The following is a 10,614-nucleotide window of genomic DNA, read 5'->3' as shown; positions in this document are numbered from 1 at the left end:
GGATTAAGTTTTCCTTTGATATTAAACCTCACAACACCCTTGGTTGGTGATACTCTGAGAAGCATCTCGTCACCTACTTGAAATTCAACCTGCTGCCTCTTAAGATCTGCATAGCTCTTTTGCCTACTCTGCGCTTGCGGCTGGGTTGGGGAAAAGAAGGGCTCGGCCTTGGGCAGTAAAACAGGGAATTAAACCAAGGGTTCCTGATCCTTCTCCGACTCAGGTTCCACACCTCACGTTGGTTTTTTTTTTCCTTTAATTCCAAAATTCACTTAAAGGCTGAAAATAAAGGTTGCTCGGACAAATTGATCCGGGCTCCCAAATTGACAAACCTATAGTCAATTTCGATCAACTCAACGAGACGAATCTAACCGTGGTCTCCGATTTTCCGTACGTCGTGCGATTCAAAAAGTCAAACCATGGTCAACTATGTCGCTTCAAGCTGAAATTAACCTTTATAAAATTCGGGGTATTACATATGGCGTCAAGGGCGGGGTGCTCTTTGGCCAATGCCGACACCAAATGATTGACGGCTTGCACTGCATATTCTCTTGACACCTCTTGACACACCATAGATGCCTGCTCTCGTACCTCCGCCTTAGCTTGTTCTATTATTTCATCACTAGTGGTGATCTTTTTCTAGACCCTGCTTCGCTTCGGAGCAGACGGGAAATAATCATCCCAGCACGTCCCTTCGCCTTCCCCGAGTACACGGGCCGTGTGCTCAGCCTTTTGCAAGCCGGCGGTCACAGCCGACTCCCACCTCTTGCTCTGCAAGGAGTCGGCGGAGTGTTCTGAACACTTGCTCTCCTCTAATTTGTGGGCATTTTCCTGTTATCATAAGACAAGACCAACGTGACTATATATGGATGAGTGTCATAATTAATGCCGAAAACAAATGCACGTGAACCCTTACCGCAAATTTTTTAACAGGCGGCTGCATCGGCTCAATGCCCGCCCACTCCTCTGGTGTCATGTGCTGATGTGCATATTCTCTAGCACGTGGATCCTCCAGCATGTTATGCACTGGAGGCACCCTGCCTGACGCCTCGAGCATTCGGTCCTGCTTGCGCCAGACCTTCCTCTTCCCCTCTTTCCCTGCACTCCCTAGCATGTGGTTCAACGGCTTCTTCGCGCGCAACGCCCTCAAACGTTCACTCTTCGTAATGAAGGCAGGATCAGACGATTCCTTCTTGAATTTTTCCCATTTGGCCTCATCAGTCATCGACGGCCATTTCTTCTTAACCAAGGCATAGGGTTTGTCCATCCACTTTTTAGCGGTGGTTTTCCAAGTAGCAAGACCATTCCGCAATGATATGTTGGCCGACGCTCAGAATCGCTCGCGCCACTCGTCACTGACTTGGAACCTCCTTTCAACGTCCGCCATGCAGGTGTTTCTAACAACATAAATGATGTCATTCCACTCGTTAGTGATTTTGCAATGTTTACGTGCAATGGCTCCACAGGTGTTTGAGAAGGTCTTTTGTGCCTTCTCCGGCGACAGTGGGCGGCCTCTATCAGAATGCCGGGTGACCACGTAGCAAAACTCCCTCAAGTTGTGACTCCCCCTCGGCGTCTTCTTCCTTGGCTTCTTAGCGGTAGAAGCAGTTGGCTGCGGATTACTCTCTTCCAACCGTCGCTCGTTGTCTTGCTCTTCTGAACCAAAGCTATGATCGCCAGAGCCGGCAATTTGCGCTCCCGATAAAGAGTACCGTAATAGAGTTTTACCACATAGTATTGTAATAGTCGCGTATCATATCTCTTTCTAGATGTATCGCACGATAAAGAGTACGGACAAACCCATGGTCTCATCAGGTAAATGTATAGTGATTTATAAAACTCAAGCACCGCTACATGTTACATGTAATGCTAGAATAATTTGATATTCATGTACTTGTGTTACCAAGGACAACATTGAAACAAAAATCTATACAGGACAGCTTGAAGGTTTTGATAACGGATCAGCAGGTGAGATCTCGGACGAGAGCTTACTAGAAACCCTTGAAATCGCGCGCAACTGGGGTTGAGGATGGCCGGAGGCGGAGGAGGAAGACGGCTTGGGGGCGGGGGGCTCTAGGGCGTCGAACTCGGTGGCGCGGGGTCGACGGCGGGGAGGAGGAAGATGGCGGCGGCGGCTGGAGGGCACCGGGCTCGGGGGCGGTCGTCGGGGCGAGGGTTGCGGCGGCTCGGGGAACGTGTGTCGTGCTCGGGGCCAGAGGCGGTGGGCTCGACGGGGGGCGTCGAGACTCGAGGGCGGCGAGTGGCGACAGGCTCGGGGTAGAGGAAGGCGAGGGCGGCGTGGAGAACGAGGGCGCGGGCGGCTGGCGGAAGAGGAGGGTGCGGGTCGACGGCGGCGGCGGCGGCGCGAAAATCCGGCAGCGCTTCGCCCGTGCTAGGGTTAGTGCCCACTGCCTTCAGCCTCAGAAGTTTGAGCGTTACTTTGAGCACGTTTTTTCTTCGCCAGCTCGATCATACAAGGGTTTTTTGCGTCCTCCAACAATTTTTTGAACTTCGCACACTCTGCCTCATCGGCGGGGTCCTCCAGCTGGTCCCGTAGGTACGGGTCATCTAGCATTTCGGCAATCCTGCCACGTGGAGTTCCTTCACCTTTCACATTATCCTCCTCATCGACTATTATTTCTTCCTCGGAATCATTCACCAGATCATACTGCAGCCATGATCATCTTCGCTGCCGCTACCGACATAAACCGCATCCTCCCCGTGACAAGTCCAACGTGAATAACATTCCACAAAACCCGATGCCAGCACGTGCATCTGAACATCTTCAGGCTTCATCATGGATGTGTTTCCACATTTGCGACATGAACAACACATCATCACAAGACTTTTTCTTTCCATATCACCTTTGGCGACTTCAAAAAAGACCGTCCATTCGGTTATCCAACGAGCATTGATTCTTTCCGTGGCGTAAATCCAAGAACGGTCCTTCGATCTACAACACAATACACAAGAAAAACACAAAGCAAAATAGTTAGCCTAATAATTAACAAGGGGATTAAGGGGTTAATTAACTAAAGAATTGAAATTTGAATCTAGCTAGGGAGTTTGAAATTGGGGACATTTGGAGAGAAATTGGAGGCCGGAGAGAAAGGTCAGGAGGGAGAGAGAGCTCGCAAGGGAGAGGGAAGCTCGGCGCGACGAGAGGAGGGCGCAATTTGGCCGGCGGCCGGAGCTCAAAAAATGGAGCTTCATCAGCGGCGGGAGCGCAAAAGTGGAGCTTCATGGGCGACGGGGAAGCGGAGGAAAGAGAGAGAGAGAGAGAGAGAGAGAGAGAGCTCGCAGGGGGAGAGGGAGAGCTCGTAGTGGCTGCAGCCGGAGCAGCCGCATCGGCCGACTGGCCAGCCGGCCGGATCTAGGTGTAAAAGCGTGCGGATCGGGATCGAGCTAGAGGCGCCGGCCGGGGGAGAAGAGAGGTACCTGCTCGTGCTGGCCGACGCCATGTTGAATTTTTGGCAGCGCTCCGCCGTCGCTGGAGGAGAAGGCGGCCGCAGCTGGTCTGTGGGCAGACGCTCAGCGCGACCAGCTGCGCGTTCTGTTCGTCGTTTTATATGTGCCCAACATCACTGTCGGTCCGCACAGAAGCGACCGTTAGTGTTAACCGCATCAACTTTTCTAACGGGCGCTCGCGGGCGACCGAGGGTGATGCGCGAAACATCACGGGCGGGCGTGTTCCGGACGACCGTTAGTGATGTGTCCGCGCGTTCCGGACGACCGTTAGTGATGTGTCCGCGCGTATCAATGGCGGGCGCGTTCAGGCGACCGTTAGTACATCACTAACGGTCGCCCAGACAACGACCGTCACTGATGACTCGCGGGGAATGATGGGACATCAGTGGCAGTCACTGCGCGCGACCGTCACTGATGTTTGCACCGTGACTGACAGTGATGGTGTTCATCACTAACGGTCATGCCGGACCCGTTACTGATAAGCCGTGAGATATAGACCGTCTTGTAGTTGTGTCTGCCTCAAAAAATCTTCATTGTCTATAAACATGAATTTTGGCGTGCAGTATGTTTACATGTGAAAGCAAAAAAATTAAGTCCGTCTAATAAAGTTGTAAAGGGCAAAGACTAAACTTGGCGAAAAAAAAGAGGGAAAGGACAGCCAACAATCCAAAGTGCAACAACCATGCACAGCACAACCAACGCAACACCATAAAATACTGACAACAAAAACTAATAGAACAGGCCGTCGTCTTATGCTGCGTCCTTATATACACTTCATCATGAACCCCGATGAACCACTTTCTTTGAACATAAACTAGTTAACTAGCGAGGAAGTGGTCAAGCCTTTGCTAGCTCCACGCTGCGAGAGAGAAGAGAATGATGAAGCCCTCCGTAGCCATAGTTCTCCTGCTCGTCGTTGCAGAGTATGCTTCCCTGGCTACAGCGGCCGGTCCTAAGGTCATCATAGTCGGTGCCGGCATGTCTGGTAAGTCGATCCCCTAGAAAACACAAATGCACGGTTTGGATGCATGCAAGTTTGAAAGAACACAAGTTCGTGCGTACTGAATATATGTAAATATCGGTTAATTTGTAGGGATCTCGGCTGGTAAGAGGCTGTCGGATGCCAGGATCAGCGACTTCATGATCCTGGAGGCCACGGACCGCATCGGTGGGCGCATCCACAAGACCAAGTTTGCCGGAGTGAACGTGGAGATGGGGGCGAACTGGGTAGAGGGAGTGAACGGCAAGGAGAAGAACCCCATCTGGACCATGGCCAACAGCACTGGCGGACTCAACCTTAGGACTTTCCGCTCCGACTTCGACCACCTCGCCAGCAACACCTACAAGCAAGAGTGCGTATTATTTCAGCGATGTACATATATTACTTGTCTTACAACAACTCATTTCAGTATTGACTACAAGTAGAGATCCAAAAAGTTCGGGGATCATGCATGACCCGTATGCATATACATATAATTTTATGTGGTTGCAGCGGCGGTCTTTACGATGATAAATTTGTTGAGAAGATAATCGAGAGGATGGATGAGGTGGAGGAGAGCGGGACTAAGCTCGCCGGCACCTTGCACCTCAGCGGCCAGGAGGATATGTCCGTCATGGCCATGCAACGCCTCAACGACCAGTAAGTACAACATACACATGCACCACAACTTTTGCAGTATCCATCTTGGGCAATGTTCTACACTCTCCGTTTCGAATCTTAAGATGTTCTTGGTTTGTCGTTTATAAATTTGACCATGGTTAATTATAGATCTTCAACATAATGCTTTTGATTTTTGTGTTTTGTATGAGTAGGAGGAAAAACCAGCTCTAACTTTTATACATAGGAAAGATAATTAACCTTGGAGAGTGAATTCCATTTTTGACCCCAAGTTCTACTTTTTTGACAGCTTTGACTTCATTTAGTGAGATTTTTGTTTTTTGACCCCATTTAGCAAAAGTATTGCCATAAATGACCCCATTTTTTTTTAACCATGTGTTCTGTTTGTTCTTTACGTAAAAAGAAGTTCCTTCATATATTTTGATTAGCCATCAGGTACCACCGCAGCGGACAGTCAACTTCTGTTCACACCTAAAACAACAATAAATAATAGGCACCACGCGAATCTGCAACAGCCTACACACGGAACAACAGCCGCAATGCCCACCACTGACTACAGCTTGCGGCCGAGCAGCAACAACTAGAGGTAGATCCCCACCACGCGGCTCACCGGCGACAAAATCATAGATTTTGATGCGCTTGTTAGTTGGATTTTAGCCTTCAATCACACTCATATTTAGAATAATTAATAGGAATGAGTTCGAAAAAGATGCGAGAAATTTTGACCACGGTTTGTGATCGATTACTTTTGCGGGGCCATGAGACGTACCAGGACGATCAGCAGCCGTCTCAGATTATGTATCATTGTCGGCGATGGGATGGACCTAGATGGCACGATCCACTTGTCAGAACAGAAGGGATTAGGTAAAATGTTAAATGAGGTCATTAGTAGCAAAACTTTTGCTAAATGAGGTAAAAAAATAAAAATTGGGGTCAAAGGTGTCAAAAAACTGAAACTTAGAGGTCAAAAATGAAATTCACTCTTAACCTTATCTTGCCTTATATTACTTCCCTAATATATGCCACACCCGCAGATCTATCCATGTTTCCCATCCAACGCTCTGAATCATATGTGTTTTTTTAGCTAAGATAAGCCGGCCATAATTATGAAGTGCCTTTCGTCTACAATAGTCCAACGCACTCCAACATTGACTTCTACTCCAGAAAACAAAGTTGTATGGTTAACATTTTGTAACACAATTCGGAATCGCTTATGGAGCGCTAAAAGATGATTCTCTTTTTCCATTTGAAATCTTGTTCTGATTTGTTGGAATATAATGGACCAACTACTAGATGAGAGAGAGCTTAAATAATTAGCCCCACGGGGTAAAGTCCTTATTATTATGGAACCGAGGGATTGAGTATTGGAAGTCTTACGCGCGCGTACGCTTGAAAGTCAACCGACGGTAAGTAGCATATTCCAGCAAAGTTGAAAGTTCCCTTCTCTTACTCCTAACCTCCCCAGAAAAGCCCAAATAAGACTCGTGCATGCGCTTACATTTTCAGGAGTTGCATATTCCACTGAAAATGACCACTGCACACAACTATGCGATGCCCAATAGTTAAGTTTAGTTTTGCAAATGACAACCAGCCTGGGTCGAAGTGCTAAATTAGTTTCTTGTCTGTGAGCGCTGTAAAATTACCTCGTGAAGCTCACTGGAGTTGGGTCCGGGACCCACGTGTCATCGGCTCTCACGGAAGCAAAAAGCTCAATTGGCCCCCTGGCCAATGGAATTGTCGGAGACCCCCTCCAAAATGAAATGGCAAAAATGGCCTGGCGAAAGGTCCAGAAGATGTCACGTAGCAGTTCGTGCCAATGGCATTGGAAGATGTCACGTAGTAGTTCGTGCCAATGGCATTGGAGGAAAGTGCTTAACTCCAATTGCGTTCGAGGAAGGGGCTTAGGTCTAATTGGATTGGCGGAAGGCCTATGCATGGACACTTGAGGGTAGCCAGGCCCACCCAATTGATTTTCCTTTTCGTTTTCTTCTTATAGTTACTCGTTCTGGTATTTTTAAAATTTATTTGAAAATCCAAACAAACTCCGATATTTATATAATTTTGAGGATAAGTTTAAAATGTTGTTATCCACCTACGGTAAAAGTTTAAATTATTTTGGAGCAATTTCGAAATTCTGGGATTTATTTGAATTCAAATCTTGTTTAATTCAAAGTTGCTCCAAAATAATCAAAAAATTTACTGCAGGTGGGTAACACCATTCTAAACTTACCTTCAAAATTTCATAAAGATCGGAGTTCATTTGGATATTCAAATAAATTTACAAATATTAAAACAAATAAGTATTAGAAGAAAACGAAAAGTAAAACTATCGTGCGGAACCGTTTGCCCTAAAGTGTCCTTCCGCCCATGCAATTGAATTTAAGTACTTTTTTCGAATGCCATTGACACAATGTGTGACGTGGCGCCTATTGGGCTTTTTGCCAGGTCATTTTTGGCATTTCGTTTGGGAGGAGGTCATTTCTAGCATTTCCGTTGGCGGGGGGCCAATGGTGCAAAAAATTCGCTCTCACGGCATGTAACATATGTTAGTGGATCTCAGTTCGGCATCGATCCCTTCTGTTTAAGCATCGCATCTATCGCCGGAATGCTACTCCAATTTCTTTTCCAGCGATTCTCGGCAAGTGACCGTTATTTTTTTCTTCTTCTTTCAAAGAAGTTATTAATTCAAGTGCAACGTGATAAACTTGTTCTTTTATCTAAAGTGTGGTCTCAGCTAGCTGTAAAGGAAGTGCCTTGGACGAAGTAAGCTATTCCTGACGTCATAATATTTAAATCTGCATAAAGCAATGCATGCTTTCCGAAAGTGACTCTTGCCATAATTTCGAACAGCAGAGCTCTCTTGGTAAAAAAACAATACAGTACTCCTGTAGTCCTGTTTGAATCGATGCAAGATTATGGAGTGCTAGTATATTCAGACAGTAGATCTTTTCGCGATACGGTGTGGTTACTCTTTACAAGATTTCGTTTCACAAAATCGTCTTTCCATCCTTAATGTCTGTTAATTTTTCCTAAAATACGGCCCATACCGCGCGCGTGCAGCATGCCGACGGGCCCCGCTCGGCCGGTGGACATGGTGATCGACTATTACCAGCACGACTTCGAGTTTGCGGAGCCGCCGCGCGTGACGAGCCTGCAGAACACGGTGCCGCTTCCCACGTTCGACAACTTCGGAGACGACGTCTACTTCGTTGCCGACCAGCGGGGCTTCGAGTCCGTGGTGTACCATGTCGCCGGCCAGTACCTCAAGACCGACAAAGCCACGGGCGCCATCGTTGACCCGAGGCTGAAGCTCAACACGGTGGTGCGGGAGATCACACACTTTCCCAGCGGCGTCACGGTGAAGACGGAGGACAATAATGTGTACAAAGCCGACTACGTCATGGTCTCCGCCAGCCTGGGCGTGCTGCAGAGCGAGCTCATCCGGTTCAGGCCGCAGCTGCCCTCGTGGAAGATCTTGTCCATCTACCAGTTCGACATGGCGGTATACACCAAGATCTTCCTCAAGTTTCCCCGGAGCTTCTGGCCGGTAGGGCCCGGCAGGGAGTTCTTCCTATACGCCAGCGGGAGGAGGGGGTACTACCCGGTGTGGCAGCAGTTCGAGAAGCAGTACCCGGGCTCCAACGTGCTGCTGGTCACGGTCACAGACGATGAGTCGAGGAGGATCGAGCAGCAGCCCGACAACCAGACCATGGCAGAGGCGGTGGCCGTGCTCAGGAAGATGTTCCCCGGGGCGGACGTGCCAGACGCCACGAAGATCCTCGTGCCCAGGTGGTGGTCCAACAAATTCTACAAGGGATCCTTCTCCAACTGGCCCATCGGCGTCAACCGCTATGAATACGACCTCATTCGGGTATGAATTTATTACTCCTCTCATCGCGCGCAATGGATTAATCTTATCTCCCGTACGTTAATTCAGGCTCCGGTTGGGAGGGTTTACTTCACCGGTGAGCACACCAGCGAAAACTACAACGGCTATGTCCATGGAGCGTATCTTGCTGGTAATTCATTAGTAAACAACTTTTTTTTCTATATCATGCACCTCTACCGTACATTGTTAACGCACTAGCTAGCTAGTACTCCTTATTAATTATTTCTCGTTTTCGTTTTATTTTCCTTTATGTATCATAACTCCAGATCGATCAACATGTATTATGTCATGGTGTAATTTGTAGGTATCGACTCTGCTGATGTCTTGATCAACTGCGCCAAGAAAAAGTTGTGCAAGTACCATGTGCGCGGAAAGCATGAATAATCAAAATGTAACCTTTAACCCATCAAACATGTGCCAGACTGTTTGTATTATTTTTTTCCCCTCAATGACTAATAATGGTATCACATTTCTGGCCAGTTGCAGGTTACTTAAGCACTGAATGAAAGAAAGCAGAAGTTCAGCTAGTGAGTCACTGAGGATTCGATATGTTCATCAGAAATGTTTATTGTTCAAATAACTAGCACAATGGCCCGCACACATGTGCGGGCAACATCTTAGTGAATTCCATAATAAATATCTGTATTTGACACTTGATTTGCTGAAATTATTTGCACATGTTTTAGCATTTTGCTTGCTTGAGCAATATATTTTCCTACCTTCTATTTGTAACACATCGTGAAGGTTTCAATTCGTAGTAGCAATTAAAACAGACGTATACTTGTCAGTGTTTATATTGACCAATTTAAGATGGAAAACATCCAATACGAACTAACCAGTAAGAATTGTGATTTTTATGATCTTGAAAAGAAAAATAGTGTTTGGCAAACCATTAATTGGATGCAAAAATTGTAGTTCATGATATGTTTTTACATAAAAAAAAGAATGCTCCCTTGAGTTGAAATGTTTGCTATTACATACGATATGTAATTAGTGAAGACGTGAAAGTAAAATTTATCACAAGGGATTCTATGCGTTCTTTACAAAATTCTGAATATTTTTGTGAAATTAGTTAATAATGATACGCCAGATGTTTGGTGAACTGTCTACCATTATCCAACATAAGAAATGTTTCAGAAGACTTATAGATCCCATGAACAATACTGATAAGCTAGATAATATAAAATGAGGTACCTAGAGTTTTTGTGTCAAAACAAATATTGATTTGATAGCTAATATATCCTTCTTCGAAGATGCAAGGCAAAATTTAATGAATCACCAATGCCCGATGAGATCCACACAAATATCTTGACCAGAAACCTATGTTACCCTGATTGTAACTTGAGTGCCCATTATTTCTTTGTTAACTTTAAAACAACTGCGGCCTCGTACACTTTGTCATCTATAAAATGATCAAAATTCAAGTTCAATATTAATCAATAAACCTGTTAATTTGTGTCATGCAAAGAGGACAAAAAAATGATTGATGCTCCCACTTGTTTATCGATTTTTTGTGGTCTCTCCTGTTACTCATCCTCTAGGGATTTGATCACATATATTCCTTTTGTTGTCGAGATGTAGCTCCACTGTCGCTTAATTAGCACACCATTCATAGAAAAATCTCTTGCTTAGTGGATGC

At 46.3% G+C, this 10,614-nt stretch overlaps 1 protein-coding gene across 2 annotated transcripts; it reads left to right on the top strand.

Moving 5' to 3' along the window:
• The first annotated feature begins 4,197 nt into the window (after positions 1-4,197).
• Positions 4,198-9,707, top strand: LOC100838312 (polyamine oxidase). Of its 2 annotated transcripts, none has more exons than XM_024460480.1 (7): positions 4,198-4,453; positions 4,562-4,820; positions 4,961-5,107; positions 8,147-8,957; positions 9,024-9,105; positions 9,280-9,366; positions 9,462-9,707. In XM_024460480.1, exons 1-6 carry the CDS (start codon positions 4,345-4,347, stop codon positions 9,357-9,359), a joined length of 1,488 nt encoding a protein of 495 aa, XP_024316248.1. In that variant the 5' UTR covers positions 4,198-4,344; the 3' UTR covers positions 9,360-9,366; positions 9,462-9,707. The 2 variants fall into 2 exon arrangements, with proteins under 2 accessions (XP_024316248.1, XP_003573891.1); XM_003573843.4 differs by having other exon boundaries at positions 4,199-4,453; positions 9,456-9,707.
• The last annotated feature ends 907 nt before the right edge of the window (positions 9,708-10,614 follow it).

This window comes from Brachypodium distachyon, chromosome 3 (genome assembly GCF_000005505.3).
Source record: "Brachypodium distachyon strain Bd21 chromosome 3, Brachypodium_distachyon_v3.0, whole genome shotgun sequence".
NCBI lineage: Eukaryota > Viridiplantae > Streptophyta > Magnoliopsida > Poales > Poaceae > Brachypodium > Brachypodium distachyon.
The sequence above is the reverse complement of the archived record's forward strand: the minus strand, read 5'-3'. Positions and strand labels throughout refer to the sequence as shown.